At 36.5% G+C, this 26,195-nt stretch overlaps 1 protein-coding gene across 8 annotated transcripts in view; it reads right to left on the reverse strand.

Moving 5' to 3' along the window:
* KTN1 (kinectin 1) overlaps positions 1-26,195 on the reverse strand; it is a 115,678-nt gene that overhangs the window by 34,757 nt on the left and 54,726 nt on the right. For 7 of the 8 annotated variants that reach the window (XM_053670036.1, XM_037155627.2, XM_037155626.2 and 4 more), the window contains exons 9-27: positions 24,230-24,362; positions 21,851-21,938; positions 18,688-18,854; positions 16,107-16,175; positions 14,812-14,849; positions 14,051-14,141; positions 13,633-13,701; positions 13,072-13,109; positions 12,837-12,918; positions 11,803-11,871; positions 6,323-6,357; positions 5,810-5,900; positions 4,786-4,854; positions 3,903-3,940; positions 3,138-3,228; positions 2,921-2,989; positions 1,785-1,822; positions 1,092-1,182; positions 727-795 (exon numbers count right to left, since the gene is read on the reverse strand). In XM_053670036.1, the coding sequence (XP_053526011.1) occupies positions 727-795; positions 1,092-1,182; positions 1,785-1,822; positions 2,921-2,989; positions 3,138-3,228; positions 3,903-3,940; positions 4,786-4,854; positions 5,810-5,900; positions 6,323-6,357; positions 11,803-11,871; positions 12,837-12,918; positions 13,072-13,109; positions 13,633-13,701; positions 14,051-14,141; positions 14,812-14,849; positions 16,107-16,175; positions 18,688-18,854; positions 21,851-21,938; positions 24,230-24,362 (1,435 nt within the window). The remainder of the gene's footprint in view (positions 1-726; positions 796-1,091; positions 1,183-1,784; positions 1,823-2,920; positions 2,990-3,137; positions 3,229-3,902; positions 3,941-4,785; positions 4,855-5,809; positions 5,901-6,322; positions 6,358-11,802; positions 11,872-12,836; positions 12,919-13,071; positions 13,110-13,632; positions 13,702-14,050; positions 14,142-14,811; positions 14,850-16,106; positions 16,176-18,687; positions 18,855-21,850; positions 21,939-24,229; positions 24,363-26,195) is intronic. The other variant, XM_037155623.2, reaches the window with a different exon arrangement.

Consider the following 26,195-nt stretch of genomic DNA (forward strand, 5'->3'; position numbering starts at 1 on the left):
TTAACTTAATTTTTCTTTATTTTTAGGTTTTGCTTTTTCATTTTTTTAGTTAACAGACTTTTTAGAACACTTAAGTTTACAAAAATTGACTATTACAAAGTTTTAACTTAATTTTTAATATCCATTTTTTAAAACAATTAGACATTAATATACCAATTAAATACAGACACTTAAGGATAAGCTTAATAGTCTACCTGAAAATGTGAGGACAGAAACTGCTTTTAGGTTTAGGCTAACAAATCAAGAAAAAAACCGACTTGACAGGGATAAAAAAGTTAACTTATTTTATCAACAACAAATCTATGGTACAACAATAATCTTTTAAAGGTTACACATCTTTATTAATCAATATTAAATTAAACAACTTTCTAATTCCACGTCAGTAATGTCATGAAGCCCACAAACCTTTAAAATTAAATTCATTGGGGTAACGCTGGTTAACAAGATTATATAGGTTTTGAGTGTACAACCCTGTGATACATCATCTGTGTATTGCACTGTGTGCCCACCACCCAAAGCCAAATCTTCTGTCACCATATATTTCACCCCATTTACCCTTTATGACCTCCACATTCCCTTCCCATACTGTTGTCTGTGTCTATAAGTTTTACAATAATTTTAAAAGCAAAGAAACTCAGAGAACATATTACCTTCTTTGCTTTCTAATACAGTAAAATCAATATTGATCATCTTATGTAATATGCTGGTAACCTGCTTATACTATACCTCTTTCAAGTTATGTTGTGTTACCTCCTGAATATGAGCTTTCAAAGATTCATTTTCTTCTTGAAGATCCTGAAAAAGAATAGGTTGAACTGAATTGATATTCAAGTATAAAGTTAAGTTCTTTAGCCCTGGCTGGTGTGGCTCAAAAGATTGAGTGCTGGCCTGCAAACTAAAGGGTCGCCATTTGATTTCCAGTCAAAGCACATGCCTTGGTTGTGGGGAATGGTCCCTGGTGGGGGATGTGTGACAGGCAACCACATATCAATGTTTCTCTCCCTTTATTTCTCCTTCCCTTCCCCTCTGTCTAAAAATAAATAAAATCTTTGAAAACAAAAAGTTGTTTACTTTTATTTTTATCTTCTCACCTGTAACCATTTCCCTCTATTTGCTAGATCTTTCTCCTTCTCTTCTAAAACAGTCTTCATGGCATTCATATCTTCCTCCTTTCCTTTTAATCTGACAATAAGTTAAAAAGAACTATCAATGAAAATGTTATAGGGCCATACAAAGCAAAAATAGTATCTACTGCAAAGTGTATTTTAGGTTATATTTATAGCCCAAACTAATTAAGTTAAAAAGTTAGTATTTTAAATGTAAAGACATATAAGATTTTAGAATATCAAAATAAACATAAGATGATTAAGTCCATCTATCACTATAGATCCAGATATTAAATAAATTAGGGTAGCTCTACTCTTACCCCATACCAAGCTGTTTAAGTCAATACAAATTTAGACAGCTTATTACAACTAGTTTGAGTATGAAATATATGGCCAGTTTCACAGTGGCTATTAAAATGGGCAAAAAGCATCATCTCAATTTAAATTCATATTTAGATTATAAATCATGAAAAATAAAACTTCCCACTCTATCCTTATTCCCATTTTAAAAATTTATAGGTTAAATCCTAATGAAAACTTAAGACCTTGAGGTTATAATTTGATATCCCCTAGAATATTACTTGAAATCAAACAAAAAGAAGCTATGATTTTCATTATAATGGCACTGAACTTGCTGAAAAAGGGAGATTAAAGAGAAATGAAAGAAATGGTACTTACAAGTTCTGAAGCTCCTGAACTTGAGAAGTGATACATAACTGAAATACAAAGAAAAAAAGCAACTCATAATCCTTTCAACTTACCTTATTAAAGTTTTATAATAAACTTTAAAACAGATACATTGCAAATTACGAAAATCCTAGCTGAATTATTCATGCCAAAGTGAGATATGTTTTAATTTCGTCATTTCTTGACTCCAATGATAGTAAGAGCAACAAATTACAAATGAGGGTAAGAGGGCAGGTGGTGGTAAAAAACATAGTTATGAATAATGAGTCTAAATAATGTGATACTTCTGTGATTGTGAAAATTAAAACATTAAACCACCCACAAACCTCCCTACCATATCAGAGCTCTTCCTTCTGAGCCTTCCAGGCCAGCTACTCAGCAGCACTCTGCACTGTTCCTCTTTAATCTCCTTTTCTTATCATACACAGTTTATAATAGAACCTTTTATCCCATGTAGTCCCTTCAGATTTTGGCTTAGATGTCAATTCCTCAGGAGACTTTCCTGACCTCTCAATCTATATTTAGAGGAGTCTTATCTTTTCATCATAATACTCCATTTCATTCAGTACATTATCTTTAATCACTAACATAATGCTTTGACAAGTAGGGGGAACTCCAATGTTGTTGAATGAATTTGTTGGATGAATGAATGAATCATCTCTTCCATGCAATCTCACCTTTTTTCAATGAAGCCTTATTAGATTAAATTCACCAAAACCCATCTATTTCCAGTAACCACTTCTACCTCTGAAATCCTCCAATGAAATCTGTACTTTGTTCCAAAGGCAAATATTGAGCAATACATATTCTATAACAAAACATTTCAGTCCATGCAGTTAAGAAAATGTTAACAGATTTACCAAAGTGTTTTGTGTTTTAAATTGGTAAACTAAAATGAAACAATACAAAATTTTTCTAAAAAAGAATCTTTAAGAGTTCAAACATAGTGATTAAAATATCAAGAACATTTTCTCAAATCAGGCAAAAAATAAAAAGTGAGTAACCCAATATACTTACATCACACTACTAAAAGTTTTTTTCCCCCAAGAAACAAGAAAAAAAACCAAAGAGCTCATAAATACATATACACTAACATATCTCTCATGCTATGGCTCTGGGATTTTTACCTGTTGAGCCTTTTCAAGCTGGACATTTCCTATTTCTTCTTTTAGAGCCTCTATTTCCTGTTTCAAATCCTTGACAATGACAAAACAGACAAGATTGGACAATGGAAACACAGAAATTGACATAAAATGCAATGTACAGACAAACACATGAAATTAAATGGTATTCACCAAAGTTGATAAACAAAAACAAACAACACAGTTTTCTCTCTCACAGTACCTGAATAGTTTTCTCCTTATTAGCAACTTTGAGAAGTTCAGCTTCCAGAAGCTCTTCCACAGACTTGATCTTTCCATCTTTCTCATGAATTCTTAAAGAAATGCAGTATTAAACTTGAATCGAAATCATCACCAACTAAGAATAGCACCGAATCATGAAAAAGCTCACCAAATGAATTCTCCCCATTTTAAGTAAAATAACAAATAGGAGGCATAGTAGAAATACTTAAAGCTCTTTCTACACGAGAAATAATCAGTAACTACCAGGGGACTGAACCCTATGCATGCAAGAAGCTGGTGACAAGCCTCATAAGTACACAAAAGAATAAAAGACTCGTACCCTGAAGAACAGTAAAGAGAATCAAGCTCCTCTCAACAACATTGGCTCTTACAGCAACAAAAGCTGTGACAGACCTACACACAATTATGACATCGAACTTCATAGACATCTCAGAAAGAGATACAAGCAAGGAACTTATCTCCCTATCCAATGAAGCCTATTGTTTAGTACTTCCTACCACAGAAACAGAAAATTAACATTTAATGTCAAAAGTTAGGAAAATAAATGGAATCAATTATGGAAATAAATTTTTTAGCAATCACATTGTACTGAGGAAATCACAGCCTACTCCATCAATGAAAAATTCTAGAGTGAAAGGTAAACTAACACACATCAACTATCTCAACTGCACAATAAAACAAGATTCATCAGCACTAAGAAAACAGACCAAAAGAGAAAGACCAGTTTAATAATGTCACCACTTACACTTTTTTAAGTTCTTCAACTAGAGATGCAAAAGAGACCTGGAAATAGAAAGTAATCCTAGTTAATCATGTGGCCTAAATATAAACGGGTGAGAAATAGAAAATATATCTTTAAATTTCCCGGTACAACAAAATCCAAACGGGAAAAGTAAACCCAGGAATTAATTCTTACCAGATTTTAATGTCATAATTATGAAAATGAGAAGCACTTTCAAAGTAAGCAGCTTTAAGGCTACTTATGGTAAGTGCAGGCCAAAAGAAAAATCAAAACATAAATGCTAAAATTACAGAATTAATAATGCTAACAAGATAAAGAGAAAAATTCAACTAAAAAATTACATAATTTTTGCCCTGGCTTGTGTGGCTCAGTGGACTGAGTGCCAGCCTGCAAACCCGAGGGACCCCAGTTCAACTGCCAGTCAGGGCACATGCCTGCGTTGCAAGCCAGGTTCCCCAGAAGGGGGTGCTTGAGAGGCAACCACACATTGATGTTTCTCCCCCTCTTTCCCCCTCTCTTCTCCTCTCTAAAAATAAATAAAATCTTTTTTTAAAAATTACCTATTTTTTGTAGCCTCTTCTACCATTATTTAAATGAATCTCACTTTCTATTAGTGTACTTAAAACCTTTTATCACTTGTCATAAGAAGCAATGACTTCCTATGTAGAGTACTCTACCTAGTGCTTGAGATAGTCAGCATCCAATAAACTGCTGCCTCTACTAATGATAAACAAGTCACTAATGATTTACAGAGTAAAACTGTAATTGACAAATCCCACTTTGCAGAAGGCAGAAACAGACAAAACAATACATTTTTGCTTATGTTTGAATGTAACAGGTTTGTTCACTGTTTTAAAGAAAATGGTTGCAGGATCTAATATATTACCTGATCATTTTGCTTAGCCTTTAAGTCTTGAACTTCTTTCATCAAGGATGAATTTTCTGTTCTTATTGCCTTTTTCAAAGACACATAAGGAGAACATACTTTAATTTTCTGAAAAAAATAGCTATTTCAAAATAAACAAGCTTCTCGTTTTTCTTTAGATGACTCTCTCTCTCTCTCTGGAAGGCCCAAAAACCTCACTTCTTCTACCAGTCTACAATCCTGTAACTTCTAGAGCTAACCAAATAGATTTTTAACTCAATTATCCCCACAAGTATTTCTGTTGATGTTTCCACAATCTTACAACCACAAAGCACACCATTTGTCATGCTAAACTCAAAATCATCTTTTTAAATTATTTCTTCCAGCACCCTATCCATCCTACTCAAAGTAGTTAATGATAACCATAAAAGAGAGCTGCAGTCTCTCCTTTCCCTGGCCTCTAATATTATTTCATGAACTTATGAAGTCTGCTGGTTATCACTGATTATAATTTGAGCATGGGAGGACAGCTAAATCAGGAGCAGAACCATAGAAATGGAGATCACATGGAGGGTTAGCAACAGGGAACTGGAAGGAGGAGAAGGGGGGAGAAGGTACAGAGTATAAGTAGCATAGATGGTAGGTAGAAAATAGACAGGGGGGAGGGCAAGAATAGTAGGGGAAATGTAGAATCTAAAGAACTTGTGACACATGGACATAAACAAAAGGGGGGATGGTGGGGAAGGGATGTGCAGGATGGAGGGGAATGAAGGGGGGAATAGGACAACTGTAATGGAAAAATCAATAAAATATATTTTAAAAAATCATTTGAACATGGGTGGAAGGAAGCATATTTACAAACCATAACAATAGTATCTACATCATTAAAGCAACAAATGCTATAAGCAATTATGCATTTTTCTATTTCTAATAAAATCTTAAATCTAATGAAAAAATGTTATAAAATGTGGGTAACTCATGCAGCTTAAAAGCTATGGGAAAAATCTTACACAAAGTAAGAGAAACAAATCTAAAAGTGCTTTACATTCAGTTCCTCTTCTTTAGTGGCCACTTGAATAAGTCCAGTTTCAAGTAATTCTTCTACAGTCTTCAACTTCTCATCTTTTTCTTGAATGCTGTAATTATAAATTTAAAACATATGTGTGAACTATTTTATAAGGTAAATGAGTAACATCATTCCTAAATATTTTACATGGACTAACTCCTGTGTCCATCATTCCTCATAATATTTAATTCTAGAAACATTTCTGAGGATAACTGATTATGGTCTAAGGGTACTTCTTCTTTACCAATTAAGCAAAATGTGTTCAAGTAATGCATGTTTACATGTTAACCTAAACAAGTAACTCAGTCACACACAACACCCACAAACCTAATATAATCCCAAATCAAATCGCTCAACAGCATGCCACTCTTGTCCATTATGAAGGACAAAAGGGATTTTAAGAATCTAGATTAATACAGTTAATAATTCTGTTATCTCAAATTTGGTAGAAGTGAGTCATTGAAATATAAAAAGAAAATGATAAATTCTTACCATTTTTCCATTTGTTCCACAACATTTTTATTAGGCTAAAATAAAAATCACCGAAAAGAGTTTAGTTTACCAACTTTGCATTGGGTAAAACTTTAGAAATAGAATTCTATGAAAATTGTTTAATTTTAAATAAATCCAATATTTAGGAAAATGATCCATATTTGAAGACTGCTAATAATTAAAGAATTAATTTACCAAACTTAAAACAGAAGAGAAGCTGCTACATAAGAGGAAATGATGAAGTACCAAATGGGCTAGTATGTTACGAATAATTTTTGAATTACTACAAAAGAAAATCTTAAGGATGAGAAAAGAATTTGTCTGAAGTCCTTTACATTAATAAATTCAGTTCTTCAAATACAAAAAAATCAAAGGTTCTAAGGTCTCGAAGGCCAGGAAAGGCTTTGTTCTTTCTTTGTATAAATAGATTTTTTAACTTTCAAAACTAAGGTACAACATTTATATAGGCAAACACGTTGATGTTATATAACTACCACCCAGACCAATACTTAGAACTGATCATCAATTTCAGAAGCAACACACGAACACATCCTCCTTGTAAAGCATTACAACACAACATGTAAAAGTTGGCCCCTCCTGCCATCCCCCCACACACACACAAGTCCTCACAGTCATAACTTACTGTGTGTCCAAAAGTAGGGCTTCCCCTCAGCATCCCTAGGCCTTCAGGCAGCTAAGCACCCTGACAAAACAGGCTGAGGTTTTCTTTCCTGGTACACTGTCTGGCACCCATCCCTACCTGCCCTCTCCTAATTTCACTAGTTTCTCAATTTTTTTCCAATGTTATTACAACCATTTGTAACACACTATTTTTTTTTCCATTTTAAATCCAAATCCTAAAATGCATCCACTTTTCTTCTATGCCCTAGTTTAGGCTCTCAGCTTTACTGATCTCAGCTAAAACAACACCCCAATTCTTCTCCCTGCCTCTAGTCCATAAAGGTTATTTTGTGAGGTACACCAGAAGAATTTCCAAACAGGAAAACTTTTTCCTGCCATCAGAAAGGAGATAGAAGCTTCAAGAGAATATTTAATCAGGTTTATAAACTGTGAAAAATATCATGCAATAAATTAACAAATCTTTCATCAAGATCATTTTTGCCCATCTTTATTTCTGATGAATATACCACCTCACATAATAGAGAACACAAAATTTGTAACTATGTATAGTGATGGATCCTAACTACACTTATAGTGATCATTTCACAACATTCGAAAATATCAAATCATTATGCTGTGCACCTGAAACTAATACAATGTATCAATTAAAGCTCAATTAAAAAAAAAAGACAACACTACTAAGGCCAAGCTAACCATTTAGTTTATTCTACTTTGAGTCCTGCATACTATGCCCCTACATAAATTCAAACACTGCACTGTCATCAGAGTGCTGTACCTAAAATGCTAGACAAAACACTTACTCATTCTTACAGCAGCCTTCAGTAGCATACTTTCACGCTAAATCAAGTTCATGGTCCTCACACAACAAACAAAGTTCATGATTAGGCCCTAGTGACTTTCTACTCCTTACACCTCATACTTTGCACTTCTACAATATGCTCTCAATATATACGTTTCTCATACACTACCGTGACATTTAACACTATATCCCCACGGCCTGGACGACCTCTTAGCCGTTTGTCAAATTCATAGCCATTTTTCAAAATCAGGTTTAGCTGTCCCTTCTGTGCCCACTTTCACCCTCACTCCCCTTCCAACAGAATTCATTATGTCTTCCTCCTAACATACACACAGTTCGAGAATTTTATTCCTCACACTTTTCTGTGCTATATATCTATTCCCAAACTAAACCATATTCTTGAGGACTGTAATCAAGTCTCATTCATCTCTGTAGCCTCAGCATGTAGCACAGTTCCTAACATACTCAATTAGTAAACAAGTACTAATAGGGTCACAGTTTAACAAGTACTCTTGGTTAACAGCTGGCTCATTCAATATTCAAACCAGAAAACTGACCCAGCTTAGCATCTACCCAACATTTTTACCTTATACATTATTTCTAATCCAATCCAACTTTTTTCCCTAGAAGATTTTCAAAACTGCATCTTATATAATAATGAATTCTTCTGACATAAAATACAACCAGAAAACAGGGCAAAGAGAAAAAACTTCCTGTCTCCATAGTTTTATTACTTAATAATCTTAATCACTGAATCTTTTAAAAAGATTTTACTTATTTATTTTTAGAGAGGGGGAAGGGGGACAGAGAGAGGGAAGGAAACATCAATGTGTGGTTGCTTCTCACACATCCCCAACTGGGGATCTGGCCCACAATCCAGGCACGCGCCCTGACTGGAAATCAAACCAACAACTGTTTGGTTCACAGGCTGGCACTCTATCCACTGAGTCACACCAGCCAGGGCTTAATCACTGAATTTTAAAAATCTAATAGAATGAGGATAAAAAGTTGCCCTGGCTGGTGTGGCTCAGTGGATTGAGTACCATTCTGTGTACCAGAAGGTCTCCTGTTTGGTTCCCAGTCAGGGCACACACCTGGGTTGTGGGCAAGGTCCCTGGTTGGGATTGTATGAGATGCAACCAAATGATGTTTCTCCCATACATGGACGGTTCTCACCATCTCTTTCTCCCTCCCTTCCCCCTCTCTGAAAATAAATAACTTTAAAAAAGAAGAATAAAAAGCCATGCTGCTCCTCTGCTAAAGTCAAGATGCTGAAAAATAAAAGGACTTCATGCCCTACACACTTCTCTGGGCCCAACTGGCTGAACTATGAGCTCCCAGAGGCAAGGGCTGGGGCTGAGTGTCCCTAAGGCACTGGGTACATAGTGGGTGCTCAAAAACACAGTGGCCTAACCAATAAATAAAAAGGACACCCAAGAACCCCCACCCCAAGAAAGTTTTGTTTTATTCAGATCAAGGAGATTTCTGTAAGTAATCTATTTGCATCACCTATCCACAGGCTGACATCCCAAAGGGAGCTTTCTCTTCTTTAGTGTACTGACAGGTTGCCTTACCCAGTATTTGCTGTCTTTCTGCTTCCTACACCTCAAGAAACAACAACCTGGCATCACTGATGGTTTCGGCTTCAATAAACTTAATCTTTTCCTCCAGAATATAAATCCATGGGGCAAAAGGACCAAACTTTTTTTAGTCCTTTTGCCCTGTAGTCCTTCATAACTGAACTGTTCATCTCTCAACTGTCACTTGGAATTCTGACTCGTGGGTAGCAAAGGGTTAAAGAAAGGTAGAAATGGAAAAAATGAAAATTATACTAATCTTTATCTTTTCTTTCATTACCAATAGCAATAAAAATGAATAGAAAAAAAGGTCCTAGAGATGGTTCTTGGTCTGCCAAGATGAGACAGCTAAGTCAGAACTATAACCAAAAAACCACTAGTCATATGCTTATTACAATTTTTTTTAAAAAAAGAGCTTTCAGAACAAGAGGAAAAAATCTAATAACCAAGGAGCTTAACTTAGTACCACAAAGTGAGTTTCCACTCTTATTGAATAATTTTTAAGCAAATAAAAAAAAAGACTTAATGACTGAAATTTTGTTCTATGGACTATTTATAAAACTTATTTTAAATCAATCTGATGCTAAAAGTTATTTTAATAATATTTAAAAGTACACAGAAACCTTACAGTAGATAAAAGGCTAAGAAAGAAATTGGAGCTTAAAAAATGTTTTTTTAAATTATTAACTGCTACATGTGATAGTTTACATAAGATACTAGAATAGCAAGTTTTAGGGCATCATATTACCTAACTTTAAGAAAATGAAAAATTTAGAGCTAATGGTTTTACTCTTGTCTAATGATGGAGAATGCCATTTTTGGTACAGAACAAAAGTTTAAATGTTTTTTAAAATTCAGGAGGAGTTACCAGCACCTCTACGACTGAAATTTTAGGATAGATTCAGAAGTTTCTAGGCATTTGTTTCTATCTCCCATGAACTTAATTTTAGAAAGTATGAACTGTATATATTCAAATAGGTGTTCCAGAATCTCTGATAACCAACTTACAAAAAATACATTCTGCTTTTCTGGGTAAGAATTAACACAACCGAAAAACACCTATCATATTTAATCTAATCTAAGTCATTGTGTTGCATCTGACAGCCAGTATTTAGGTACTCAAAATTTAAAAGGCTGCCAACTAAACTGAAACTAGAGACTGTAAGACACAACCAGACTTCAGAGATGGACGATAAATTAAGTAGTAGTACTAAATGGTAATGGAAAACAAAATACAATTGAAATACTGTATCTCTTATAAACTATACCACAACAAAGTGTGATAAGATTAAGATTTAAATTAAGATTTAACACCATTTTAGGATTATAGAGGCATAAAGTCAAATGCCTGCACCAAATATCTATTCAGAATTTTCTCACCTTTAGTCTGTAAGGGTAAAGAAAATACAAATGATAAAAATTAAGCAAAGCACTTAATATCAACTGAACAGGGGAGAAAAATAAGTGGATTACTTCTTGACAAGTAAACAGATGTTAACAAAATACTTCCATGGCATTTGGCACAGCTACTTATAACAATTCAATACCTGTATAAATGTGAATTTTAAAATAAAAAAGGAAGCACAAACCTATAAAATAAGAGCTTCTGTTTGCAATAACTTACATTTCAGCTTCTAATAAAAGTGCATTCTAAAAATTTAACGGTATTAAAAACAAAGCTTCTATTTTAATGTGTCAAGAATTTCTAGAATATTTTTTAAAACTGAAATTTGAAGAGCTGTACAGAAGAAGAGTATGAAGGCAAGTCTCAGAAACAGGCAGCAAGTGGATGCTGCCTGGGGCTCTGGTTCAGGCAGCCATCCTTGTCCAGGCTGGTACGGTTCTGACTATAAATACAGAAACAGTGTGCTGGTGGTAGGGGCTAGAAATGAGACGGAAAAAGTCAATATTCTAAGGGAAAGATTTCCCTTATTAAGATTTAAGATGTCTGCTATCTGTGAAGCACTAGCCTAAGCACATAAACTTGCCCATTTCAATCTACCAAGTTTATGAAATAAATAAAATGGGAAAGACTTGGAACAAGAGGTTTCAGAAAGGTTAAACAATTTGGTCAGTGTCACTCTGCTTAAAGTGCTGGATTAGGTTTCAAATCCATTCTCTTTTTTAAGAAACCATGCTGCCTTAGAGAAAGTCAGGCTCCAAGTATAAAGACTTTTATCTTGAGAGCCAAGTATATCAAAATGGCTTTAAAAATTCCTCTTATGCATCCTTTTACACTCTTCTTTCTTGGGGGGGGAGGGGTGTGTGCTGATAAACATGTCAGCATTAACTTCCTCTCAGGAAGAAAAATTCTATTTTACTTAATTTAGCTGTATGATAAGCACAGGAAAAACAAATGCAATTACAAGATATATCTATACTTAAGCAAAATTTCTCAAAATGAAGAAGCAGACCTTATAATACATTGGATATTCTACTTTGTAAGTCATGAAAAGCCTTACCTGTTCAGAAATAAGAGTCTGTAGCTTCTGAACTTCTAATTGTAATGCTTTGTTTTGATCACTTAAAATCTGGGATACAGAATCTCAAATTACTGTTTTATTAAGAAAATTTTAACAAAGCAATCATCTGAATGAGTTCTTGAAATAAATCAAGCCCATGTTATTGTTTTAAGTACTAATAAAGAGATAGGTAAATTACATACTGACATACATAAGTATGCAAATCTTACACAGTTCCATTTCTCAGTTTCAATTAATACATTCGAGACTACTAGTATAAAGTACATGTACAATAATCTCTAAAACCACAATTTCTACTGAGCCCCCTAATTCAGTCATGTGGTTTATCCCAAAATGGTGCTGAAGCTATTTTCATGTGTATTTCAAAGAGTTGAACAGTTTGTGCCAACAGAATTTGGGAAACCCTGCTTTCATTACGTGAGGACACAGGGGTGTTCAACCTGTGGCCTGGGGCTGCATGCAGCTCAGGATGGCTATGAACACAGCCCAATACAAAATCACAAATTTACTTAAAACGTTATGAGATTTTTTTGTGACTGTATGTCACAATGTATTTAACGTGTGGCCCAAGACAACTCTTCTTCTTCCAGTGTGGTGCAGAGATGCCAAAAGGTGGGACACACCTGACAGAATTCCTATTAAATAAAAGCAAGAAAAAGAAATCATACTACATACAGAGATGCACCCTGGCAATCAGAATGCTCTGCAGCACTCAAGCTAGTTCGCCATGAACCAGAAACTAGCACCACACCAACAATGGAGGCAGATAAAACCATCACAAACTACCAACTGAAACTGAAAACTGTGAGGAAAAAGCTGTGGCAAAACAAATTTCAAAAGTCTATTTAAGAGACAAGATAATCTAGGCAAAAAGTGTACAATGAAATTCACCATTTGTATAAGCCACCAAAAGGAACTATAGAAACACTGCTTCAGTACTTCTAGATTCACTTCAACTGAAAACTACTACAAGGTTCTTCAAAAAAGCTGAGTTGACAAGCTTAATCACACACCTTAAATTCTTCCATTTTGTTTGCAATTTCACACTGTAGCTGCTCTTCAAGCAAACTTATTTTATCATCCTTAACGTGAATACTATGGGGGAAAAAAATCAATTGAAATACTTCATATATTCATAAAATTCACATAAATTATGTGCAGAACTATCAGCTATAAGCAGCGATATGTTCTGTAATTACACTGGACATAAACATAGAACAGCCCCATGTACGACGAAACATTACTCACCTTTTCTGCATTTTCTCCAGTTCATGTGCTGCAGCAGCCTGTGTTTAGAGAATGAGATTAGAATTACATCATTTCTCAGGAAACACTCTCAACTGTTCTTTTATTTTTTACATATTAAAAAGTTACACGTTCATATATGTAAACTAAAGTTAAAGCAGTATCATATATTGCTGTAATATTTTTGGCTGTCCAATATTTTGTACTTCTCAGTGACAAACTTTTATCCTAATAAAAAGATATACTCTTTTTAAATTAAATGGCAAAAGGCCAAAACATATCAGCACAGTAAGAATGTTATAACTGTTCCTCTGTTATCTCAAAAGTGGTCTATTCACTGGATCAAACATTGATTTCAACGTGAAAACAGTTAGCATCTAAGTGGGTTGTGAGAGTCGTAGTCAAACAAAAGAGGATCTCAACAACACACCATGCAGCCGGACATGAGTAGTCAGTACCCTTATGCACTACCTACAGAGTAAAATGAGGGCTTGCAATACCAATAGTATAAGTATAAATGAACTGAAAATCTGAGGTAAATGCTGAAAAGCAATCAAGATCTACCTGTTCATTTGCCCGGGCCTGTAATTTCTGCACTTCAGCTTTTAATAAAAAATTCATATTCTGTATATCCTAGAATAAAAAGGAAAAATGGAATTAGAAATATTAATATAACTGACGTTGAAGTTGTAAATCTCTTCTATTTAAGCAAAGGCTTCAAAGTCTCACATTATAATTTCTTAAATTAGAAAATCATTAATATCTGTTATTTAGCATATTTCCCCAATTATTATAAATTAGATCATGTGAGAAAAACTTTTTTCCTCTTAGATGGCTAAAAGGGATGATGCCGTTTAGAAAAACACTTTTCAAATGAATTCTGGAGTATTTTCCCATTCTTCACAGACTCATATACTGACTGCAAGATCAGGGTAATTCAATGTCTATAAAATACTGCAGCCGTTTATAATAATTACTGTACCTTAAGTTCCTCCTCTTTACTTGTTAAATGATCATGTTGATTCGCTAAAGAATCTTCAGTCTGCTTTATCTGCTTATCCTTTTCTGCAATCCTTTAACAAGAAATACATTTGTACATTCAATAAACATTCAGAAGTCAAATCACAAATCAAATGGTTAAAAAAAGCCTTAAACATGATCATCCTCACTTCAATAGTTTCTCATGTAAACGTACCTCCCATTTGTTAGCTCCTTTCAGTTTAGGAATCACTGTCATATGCATTACTACAGCTCCCTAAAATACCTATCCCTATTTTAAAATTTCAGATCAAAGAATTAATTTTTTTTTTAATTACGAGCATGTCAAAACTGTATTTTAGGCCTTTGAACTCAATTACATAACACAAAAAAACCCAGAACTTTGTTTTGGGCACCACCATCAATTAAGATACAGAGTACCTACAACTGCCTATTAGACACAAAAACTAATTTACTTCCACTGATTTCAAACCACAATTACCTCTCCCACGTAACTGCTTAAGCCCACATGAAAAAAATTTCCCCAACTCTTTTTGTGAGGAACACATAAAAACACCTTTCCTGATACAGTACAGATCACTAGGGGCGTATTAGGGGAGAGGGGAGCAAAAGTTGTTCCAAATCTACTTGAGAGTATTTTCTGAACAAGATACAATATAAAATTAATCCTAAGTGCTGAATCTAACAGGTATCTGTTAATGGTGACTAAGCAATTGTAAGAGAAATGTAGAAAGGCAGGCTTACACTTTATGTAATTCTTCTGCGAGAACTGAAGCAGAGGTCTAAGAAATAAAAATAGATGTCAACATAAAGCATATAAGACAAAGTTTACAAGTTGTACAATAATCATCATAACAGATTTAAAACTTAATGTATATAAAATTATTAAGGTAGCATCTGGCCCATGATGAGTGTGCAATAAATAGTAGATATTATTTTGAAGGCTAATTTGATCACCAACAACCAACAAAAACAAACCAGGAGAAACAGCCACAGCTGTTTTTCATCTCTGTGCTTCTGTTCCTAACTAACAATTTCCAATAATGAAATCATACAGTTCATGATTAAGGTAAGAACTAAGTATTTTGGCATTATCTATGCTCATCTTTACTTTTTAAAGGTACTGACAGCATCCTGTAAGTATTTAATTCCCAATAAATTTTCTAGAGCTACCATTTAGCTAGTAACTTGACTTCAATCCAATATGAATTGATAATTTATATATATACAAACATCCATAAACACACAAACATCCTTTCCTATGCTAAATAATTCTTCCCAATTAATTTTAGACTATAGTTTCTACAAAAAAAGCAATTGGAAAAGAAAATATTTTCTATCTCAAAGTTTTGATGTTTTAGTCTTGCCTCCCTAAAATATGAGTTTATAATGTTAAAATTACTTTTTATACAGAAAGGTGACTTGTATTCTAGCCAATACTTTTTCTACAACCAATTTTTAGAATGATAAAGTTGAAGAATTAAAATTCACAGTATGTGTATTATGGAAACGAGTACTCAGGAATGTTTTCAATTTTTTCTAGAATGTTCTATTGTTTACATTCTAAAGACTATACCTGTAACTACCTACCTATCATGTTCCACAAAAATGCTCCCAAAGAAAAACAGGTCTTGTAATGCCACTTGCAAAATTTTGGACGTTTTCCCCACTCACTATACTGAAATATAAATCTTAAAATGATCCTTTTGCATTGGTAACAGGAGAGTCATGGTTAACACACCGGTATACCCTGAGGGTGTATAAAACTTGTTCTACACCTAGTCAGTATTAGTGAGCACTTCTCATACACAAAATACTATCTTGACAACATCTGACCAATTTCTCCCCTTTATTGACAGAATTGTGGACATTTTTCTCTTCCTAAACAAAAAACTCTCTAACCCACCTCTCAATTAGCTGGATTTGGATCATTTTCCCTCAGCACTAGTCCAGTGCTCAGAACTCAACAGGCACTGAGATGATGAGTTACACAGCTAGGAAGCTATTAGTAATGATAAGCAGTAAGAAAGCACTATTACCTGGGCTGCTATCTGGGAATGGAATTGTTGGATTTGAGCTTTCAAAGCTTCGTTCTGTTCCAAAATATCCTTTCATAAGTAGGAACAAAAAAGGAGAGGGAGAAAAGTGTACTGTTAACAAATATACCAATACACATGAATGAACTAAGGTACATATGTTTATCTTTAAAAAGACATTCTTTGATTCTAAAAGACAACATGTTATTTTTTTAATTATGTTATTATGCTACTTCAATTGTCCCAATTTATCCCCCTTTACCCCTCTCCACGCAGCACCCGTAACTACCACAGGCAATCCCCACACCACTGTTATGTTCATGGGCCACATGTATAGGTTCTTTGGCTACTCCAATTCCTATAACTGTACTTTACATCCACAGGGCTATTCTGTAACTACCTATTTGCACTTTTTAATGCCCTTTCACCCACTTTCCCATATCCCCCTCCCATGTGGCAACCATCAAAACATTCTCCATATCCATGATTCTGTCTCTGTTCTTGTTTGCTCAGTTTGTTTTTTAGATTCAGTTGACAGATACATGTTTACTGCCATTTTATTGTTTCTAGGTTTGATCTTCTTTTTCTTAAATAAGTCCCTTTCATATAATAATGGTTTTGTGATGGTAAACTCCTTTAGTTTTTTCTTGTCTGTAAAACTCTTTTATCTGCCCTTCAATTCTAAATGATATCTTTGCTGGAAAGAGCAATCTTGGCTGTAGGTTCCTACTTTTCAGGACTTCAAATATTTCTTGCCAATCCCTTCTAACCTGAAAAATTTCTTTTGAGAAATCAGCTGACAGTCTTATGAGCACTCCTCTGTACGTAACTAACTGCTTTTCTCTTGCTGCTTTTAAGATTCTCTTTAACGATTGGCATTTTAATTATGATATGTCTTGGAGTGGGCCTCTTTGCAGCCATCTTGAGACTCTCTGTGCTTCCTGGACTTGCATGTCTGTTTCCCTCACCAATTAGGGAAGTTTTCTTTCACTATTTTTTCAAATAGATTTCCAATTTCTTGCTCTTTCTCTTGTCCTTCTGGCACCCCTTTGATACAAATGTTGGACCTCTTAAGGTTGTCCCAGAAGCCACTTACTCTATCCTTGTTTTATTGCATTCTTTTTTTTTCTTGTAATTCTGATTGGTTGCTTTTTGCTTCCTTATGTTCCAAATCACTGATGTGATTCTCGGCTTCATCTGTTGGCAGATCAATGGGGAGGGATTTACCTAGGCCAGTCAGCTGCAAGGACTGACTATGACCAATGACCACAAATCTCCACCCTCCGTCGAGGATTAACCGTGCAGAGGCAGGATGGGTGCTCTGATGTGGTAACGGTCCACTGGGTGTGCTGACTCGAGGGTTTCCTGCGGGGTGCAGGCCAAGGTCAGCCCCCACCTGTGTTATGCCCAGGGCCACCCTGCCTGAGCTATAAAGCAATCTGGCTGGTGCTAGGCTTGGAGGTTCCCAGGCAAAGCCAAGCTGTGAAACTAGGCTTGCTGCTGCTAGTGCCGGTTTGGGGCCATTCAGCAAGAGGTACAGGTGCTGGGGGCTCACAGTGGATGGCTATTGGTTATTTAAGAGGACTTAGGAAATTGTGAAGTATGAGCCAAAACCAGCCATTCATGTGGAAAGGTCTCTGTTAACAGCTTGGGTGGGCCCATAAGTTGGGTGGGAGAGAGCCTCAGGAGATCTTCAGGATGGGGCAACTGTTTTAGCCAGGTTGATGAAGACTCAGATGTGGCGCCTGCCTGCCGGCTCTTTAGCTCTTTGGCTCTTTAGGGGAAGGGCTCCCCTCTTAATGCCAGGCACTTCAGTTCCTCCATGTATGCCACTGGTGCTTTTCAAGCTGCTAACCCAGTGCTAGAGTTTGGAGGGAGTGAGTCTGAGTAAGTGCTTCGTCGATTCTTTAAAAGCAACTGCTTGGGACTCCAGAAGTTTCTTCCACCAACTCAATCCCTGCTGGGTTTTGCAGCCAGAAGTTATGGGGACTTATCTTCCTGCCACTAAAATCCTAGGCTGGGGTTTGTTGTTAGGCTAGAACTCCTCACTCCTGAGACATCCCTCCCGAATTTTTATCCACCATATGTGGGTGTGGAACCAGCCCGTTCTGTGTCTCCCATACCTCCTACCACTCTGGATGGATGTGGTTTCTTTAATTCCAGTTTTCATACTTCTACTCGGCTTGATTTCTGAGTGATGGTTGTTGCATACTTTAGTTGAAATTTTGATGTGGTTGTACAAGGAGGAGAACCATATTTACCTCTGCCAGCATCTTGACCAGAAGTCAAGCATCATTTTAAAACATCAGTAATTAGGCATTCTTTTTGGAGAATTAATTTGTAAAGTAGAAAATAAGAACGTGTTGTGCTATTCCTAATCCAATACAAAAAGCCTAAGACTGTGGTTACGAACATCTTTGAGTACATATTCAAACACACCATACTGTGTCAACTGCTCAAAGATTAATTTAAATTATTCATCACCACTCCAGAATTAAGACAAGGTAGAGTTTCCTCTCTGTTCTACACAGATACATCAAACAACTGCCCACCTTTATTTTTTAAAAGAGAAAAAATTAGATACCTGAACTTGCATTTGTAGAGACTCTTCTTTGTTCACCCATTTTTGCTCCGATTCCATTAACTGCATTAGTCTTTGCTCCAGTTGCTGTTTTGATACCAAGGTATCAGTGAGCTTACTATGCAGACTCTGTACTTCATTTTCTTTGGACACAAATTTACTCTGTAAATCTGTAGACAAAGCACTGCATTTTACAAAGGTCTCTTCCTTTCCTGGTTACTGCTACTCACCTTTGGTGTAGGCATTATCTCCTCTAGAAAACCCTCCTGAATCTCCCCCCTCTGCACTCTCCTTCCTGCATACAGCTCCCCTGAATAGCCTGTGCTTACTAGTAATCACAGTACCTGCCACATGGTACTAATTCAGCTCCTGTCCCAGTTTTCTGAAATCAGAGGCTGCCTTTTCTGAATGCAGAGCGGGGACAAGGCTTGGAACACAGTACATATTCAATAAATGTGTTAACTGAATAGTATGTGGATATTTAAAACTGTTACACCATTTCTCAAAAGTATTCTTTATTTCTCCAACGACAGTTTAGTAAATACTTTAAGTGAATTTCTCATAAATTCTTTGTACTCTATCTAGAAAACAGAGAAAGATGCTGAAAGTTGACAAATGTCCTGGAATAAGATGAAGTAAAACTTTTCTCTCTGCTTCTCCTCTTAATGATAACACCAAAACAGGAAAGAGGAAGGTGGGGAGACAGGAAAAAAGAAAAAGAGAGAACACAAAGTATTCATAGAATCAGAAATAAATATAACTCCAAATCACAAGAAATTAAGACAAAACGAAGAGACTATCACTGACTTGGCAGAGATGAGGGAAGGGAAGTGTCCCAGAATCCTAGACAGGCTCAGGAAATCGAGATACAAGGCATTATGAGAGCTGCCTCCCGACCCAGTAACATGATCCAGTCCAAAACAGAGAGGAAGGATGACAGGGACAGAACGTGGATGACTACCACCAAGGACAGAGAGGCAAACAGGGAAGAAGAGAAAATGCATGTATATATTAGATATGTTTTAAGAAAAGATGTTTCTTCCATAAGAAGCTACTAATATCAGAATGAAACACAATTCATTCAAGAGCTCCTGAAAATTAAACTAACGGTAATGTCCAGGTTTAGAACTCAGAAGAGTGTGTTTCTTTCCAGCAACGCCGTAAGTTAAATCTGTGAGGAAAACTATTCCAACCCAGAACTCTACATCCAGTCAAAGCATGAAACTGGAAAGAAAAACATTTTCAGATATACAAAGTCTCAGCAAACATACTGTAAGGCATACCCTTTGAAGCCACTAAAATGTATGCTATTAAATGAGGGAGGATAGCAAAAAAGGTGGCAGTGACACGGATCCAGAAAACGGCAGAAAGAGACAGAAGGAAGTCTGAGGACGATAGTTATGAAGCAAAACTAGGAAGTAACAAGTACTCAAACAGGAACACTGAGGACTCCAGAGGGTTATCCGCAGGAAAAACTAACAGGTTCTCCAGTATCTAACATGTTCAGAGGCTAGGGGAGGGGAAAAGGTTAAAGGGAGTTTAACCATAGGTAAAAATTTAAATGGTGCCCTGGCTGGTGTAGCTCAGTGGATTGAGCGCAGGCCTGCAAACCAGACAATGGCAGTTCAATTCCCAGTCAGGGCACATGCCTGGGTTGCAGGCCAGTTCCCTGCAGGCCAGTTCCCAGCAGGGGACACACGAAAGGCAACCATACATTGATGTTTCTCTCCCTCTCGCCTTCCCATCCCCTCTAAAGATAAATAAATAAAATCTTTTAAAAAAACATAAAGTGATAATTAGATCCAGAAAATTAAAAAATACATTGTTCAAGAAAAGAATTGCAGTTTTAATTTTTACGTTGGCTCAACATTGAGTAGAGTCATAATGATATAAATGATGAATAATGACATGACCAAAAAGTATGCATGACAATATCAAGATTATGAAGGGGGAAGGTGGGAGGAATAGTGTGAGGGTATTTAGCCCTCATTTTCTGTGACAGAAAGTTAACTGATGCCTATCAAAAGATAGCAGTGTATCTGGCTGGTGTAGCTCAGTGGATTGACCGTGGGCCTGCAAACCAGAGGATCACAGTTCGATTCCCAGTCAGGGCACGTGCCTGGGTTGCAGGCCAGTTCCCAGCAGGGGCCAGTTCCCAGCAGGGGACACACCAGAAGCAATCATACATTGATATTTCTCTCCCTCTCTCCTTCCTGTCCCCTCTAAAGATAAATAAATAAAATCTAAAAAAAAAAATTTATGGAGAAAAAAAGATAGCGGTGTAAGTACAAATCATATGCTTATTTAGAAATGATATTTAGTGTTACAAAACACTAAAAACAAAAGTAACTGCTTCTGGTCAGAGTGAGGTTTTACTGTTCACAGTTACATAGTTTGTAGTTACAATTCTTTTGGAAAAATTCATGTGTGCTTTGTTGATAAAATATAAAATATTGTCTCTAAAAATAAGCTAATGTATCTTAACATAAACTTCACATATAAGGAAAAAAGCCTTTGGTATCTTGAGTATATAAAGGGAAATAAATAGTTAGGGGAGGAAAAAAAAACCAGAGGAAACCAAAGGTCTACAGAGCCAAATTCTGCATGACCTGCCCTACTGCTTAAAACTTTATTTTATTAGCTCACTGCCTCTTTCATAAGAGAAAGAGAGTAGTGGAAACATAGTAACACACACAATACAAACTCCACTATTCACACATAGAGTCATCAAATTGAGTAAATTGTAAAACTTAGTGTTTAAGTGGTATGTAGGTTGAAGTCAACTACTTGGAATAGCAATCCACTTGCTATTTTTCTCTTCACAATATAGGAAGTGAGTCCTTCCTTAGAAACAAAAAAACAAAAGAGTTGATCAGGGAACCAAAGGGAATGAGCAACTACAGAAAGGACACACGCACAGCTCAGCTCCCATTACTCTATTGTGGACTATAATTTTTCTGCAACTTAATGCTTCACACAAAGCTATTAGAGTTCTTATTTTTAAAACCCTACAAAATGTTGAAGATAAAAAAAGGTACTCTGAAAATGTAAAAGCTATTTTTATTGAGCTGTAACCAAAATGCAAAATTATACTTTCTCCATGGAAAGGGGAGGAAATATTACCTGGAATTACATCCTATATTTACACAAATACCTTTCCCCTTACCTTGCTGTGCTGCCTCATGCTCAGCTGTTCTCTTCCTGATATAACTCTGGACTTCTTCCCATCTTCTCTCAGCTTCTTGGAGTTGAACCTGAAGAACAGATAAATCAGCACAAACCCAGGATTGTATTTTTTTTTTTTTTAAAGTATCCTTGGCCCTGGCTGGTGTAGCTCAGTGGATTGAGCGCGGGCCTGCGAACCAAAGGATCGCGGTTCGATTCCCAGTCAGCGCACATGCCTGGGTTGCAAGCCAGTTCCCAGCAGGGGACTCATGAGAAGCAACCATACATTGATATTTCTCTCCCTCTATCTTTCCCTTCCCTTCTAAAGATAAATAAAATCTAAAAAATAAATAAATAAATAAAAGTATCCTCTATCTTTACTGTTGTATCATAAAACTGCTTATTCTAATAATCACTCTCCTACATTTTAATAAGACAGGCAGATATGCCTCGCCTGATAGCATGTGCAGATACTACCAGCAACAGCCATTCTACCCTCAGTATACAGGGATTACAGATTAGAAATTATTTCAGAAATATTTGTGCTGGTGGATCAATATACCTGCCACTATGTATATACCTGATCCACCTAGCTATAATCTGTTTTCCATTAATCTTCCATGCTGATTAGGTTTCGAAGGTGGGATGGTATCTTTATTGCTAAATTTCAGTAGGTACCTACAATTTATCATTTGAGGTATAGCACAACACACTTTATTAGTGTCATTATCTACTTATCTAGAGGACAAACTTTCATATTTAAAAATGCCAGTGGTAAACACACCCGCAAGACAAATATTAAACGAGAGACAGGACCATTACATCAGTCTCTCACAGGATCCAAGAAAACAAAAATTACACTATTTTCTACATTTCATTTATTCCCAAAGGCCTTTAACCCCTACTACTCTGTAACAAGTATCAAGGTATGCCTGCATCAAATACCTAGGTAGGAAACTAAATGAAACTTATACAAATTAAACTGTACGCTCAACAAATTCTGTCCCCTGTAAAAGGTAAAAATGACCATTCTACCCATCATTCTACTCAATGTACACATGCTATGAAGTTTTCGTAATTGACTTTATAGAAGGATGGGGGGCTGGGGGGGTGAGGGAGGGAGGGGCGAGGGAGGGAGAGACAGACAGACAGACACCAATATGAGAAACATCAATCAGCTGCCTTTCATGTACACCCCAACCAGGGATTCAACCCACAACCTAGGTATGTGCCCTGACCGAGAATCGAACCTGCAACCTTTTGGTGGATAGGATGATGCTCCAACCTAGTGAGCTACCCAGCTAGGGCTACATACACTATAAAGTTTAAGAGAAACGAATCTATTCCTCTTTCAGTCAGCCCCACCAAACCTATGCATCTCTTCTCAGTATGAGCATATCACCTCATCAAGTGTCTGAAGATAAATTCTGGTGTCGGAGAAATTTTGTGTGATTTTTGTATACTATGGTTCAAGGAAAAGCTACTGGAGCATTCCTTGGTCTGGTGCTCAGGCAAGAAAAAAATCTATTCTAATGCTGGAGAAAAATGGGCTTTACTGAACTTCACTAAAAAACAGAAGTTATGGATAACTGATGTTGAATCATTTTAACTACATGATCTTTGCCTTACACAGGTAGACCCTAACCTCTACGTATAAGATGAAATTCCACTATTTACACCTGTTAAGCAGCTAATTTCATTTTCCATATCTTTAAACAGTCTTTAACTTCAAACTTAAGCCTAATATAAAGCTTAAACTTAATTCTTAATGTAAGAATACTCAATTCTTGCCCTGGCTGGCATAGCTTGGTGGGTTGAGCACAGGCCTGTGAACCACATCATCGCGGTTCGATTCCCGGTCAGGGCACACGCCTGGGTTGCAGGTCAGTTCCTGACAGGGGACTCACGAGAGGCAACCACACACTGATGTTTCTCTCCTTCTCTCCTTCCCTTCCTCTCTAAAGATAAATAGATAAAAATCTTAAAAAAACAAACAAACTCATTCTTACATTAGTGCACATACTTCTATATAGGCAGACAAGTCTCATTAAGCCTCAAACTACATTTCCTTTTTTTCTTTTTAATTTATTTATCTTTAGAGGGGAAGGGAAGGAGAGAGGGAGAGAAACATCAATGTATGGTTGCCTTTTGTGTGTCCCCTGCTGAGAACTGGCCTGCAGGGAACCGGCCTGCAACCTAGGCATGTGCCCTGACTGGGAATCGAACCGGGATCGTGTGGTTCACAGGCCTGCGCTCAATCCACTGAGCTACACCAGCCAGGGCTCAAACTACATTTCTAAAACCTATGTATACATTTAGGTCATTGAATTGAGTATTTATAATATTTAAGAAATGATAAGTAAAGGTGGCCATATATCACCTTCAGCTGAGTAACTGCTTGCTCAGCATTCTTCTTTTGGACTTCCTCTTGCTGCAGTTTTCCGGTTTTCTCAGTCAGCTCGTTCACCAATCTAGCATAATCCTGGCGCAGTTTATTTAGTTCAGCAGACTGCCTGAAAACAGTATCTGGATTAGGAACCTTCCATTACTACAAACCCATGTAAAGAATAACCAAAACATATTTTATATTGGTGTTGCTGAGACAGTATTTCCACTTACAGCCAACAGAAAAGACTGTTACTACTACACGTCTATTTGAGTGTACCTTCTGAATAATTCTGAAGATGATTACAGAAATTCTAAAATCACTATAATTAAGAAAACGAATGACCACATATTCATAAGCAGAATAAGCAGTGTCACCGTCAAATCAATGTCCTAAAAATCTATTACAACCAACCAGTTAGTGTTTAGTCTGTGCAAGCAAGTCTTCTCTAGTGCACTACTTCTCGAAGTACAACCCAGAGCCATCTATATAACTATCAAAGGATTATCTTTTCTTTTCCCTCTTTTTATTGAATTTATTGGGATGACACTGGTTAACAAAATTATAGAGGTTTCAAGTGCACCACTCCACAACACATCATCTGTACCCTGCATTGTGTGTTCACAAGTCAAGTCTTCTTCCACGACCATTTATGCCCCCACATGCCCTCCTCCACCTCCCACCACACTCCCCTTGCAATCAGCACACTGTTGTCCTTGTCTAAGAGCTTTTCCTTTCTGCTCAATCCCTACAACCTTGAAAACTAGCCCTGGAACCACCCCCACCCCCCTGACGGCTGTCAGCCTGCTATCTATGGATCTGTTTGGTTCATTAGTTCATTTTGTTCATTAGATTCCACATATGAATGAAATCATATGATACTTGTCTTTCTCTGACTGACTTATTTCACTTGGCACAATGCTCTCGAGGTCTACCCATGCTGTTCCAAAGGGTAAGATTTCCTTCCTTTTCACTGCCCAGTAGTATTCCATTGTGTAAACGTCCATCTCATCTGCTTACTTATCTACTGATGGACACGTAAGCAATATGCTGCCATGAACACAGGAGTGCATACATTCTTTTGAATTAGTATTCCAGGTTTTTTCAGATAAACTCCCAGAAGTGGAATCACTCAGTTGTAAGGCAGATCCATTTCTAATTTTTTGAGGCAACTCCATACTGCTTTTCAAAAGGGCTGCACCAATCTACATTTCCACCAACAGTGCACAAGGATTCCCCTTTCTCCACATCCTCACCAGCACTTTTTGTAGATTCATTGATGCAAGTCATTCTGATAAGGTGTGAAGTGATATCTCATTGTAGTTTTAATTTACATTCTCTGATGATTAATGACACTGAGCATCTTTTCATGGCGATGGGCCATCTGTATGCCCTCTGGAGAACTGTCTATTCAGATCCTTTGCCCACTTTTTAACTAGATTGCTTTTTTGCTGCTAAGATTTATTTTTTAAGATTTTATTTATTTATTTTTAGATAGAGGAAGGGAGGGAGGGAGAGATGGAGAGAAACATCAATGTGTGTTTGCTTCTCACTCACCCTCTACGGGGGACCTGGCCAGCAACAAGCATGTGGGAATTGAACTGGCAACCCTTTGGTTCAGAGCCTAGCATTCAATCCACTGAGCCACACCAGCAAGGGCTGCCACTGAGTTTTATAAATTCTTTATAAATTTTGGCTCTTAATCCCTCATCGGATGTATCAGCAAATATGTTCTCCCACTCAACAGGTTGTCTTTCATTTTTTTGATGATTTCCTTTGTCGTACAAAAACTTTTAGTTTGATATAGTTCCATATCAAACTAAACTAAATGAACTGCAGTTCATTTTTTTCTTTTGTCTGCTTTCCCCGAAGTGATATAAATGAGAAAAAATACTGCTGTAAGAAATGCCTGAGATTTTACTGCCTATGTTTTCTTCTAGGATTTTTATGGTTTTCAGGC

Source organism: Artibeus jamaicensis, unplaced genomic scaffold (assembly GCF_021234435.1).
Source record: "Artibeus jamaicensis isolate MK-2021 breed Jamaican fruit bat unplaced genomic scaffold, CSHL_Jam_final contig_548, whole genome shotgun sequence".
Lineage (NCBI taxonomy): Eukaryota > Metazoa > Chordata > Mammalia > Chiroptera > Phyllostomidae > Artibeus > Artibeus jamaicensis.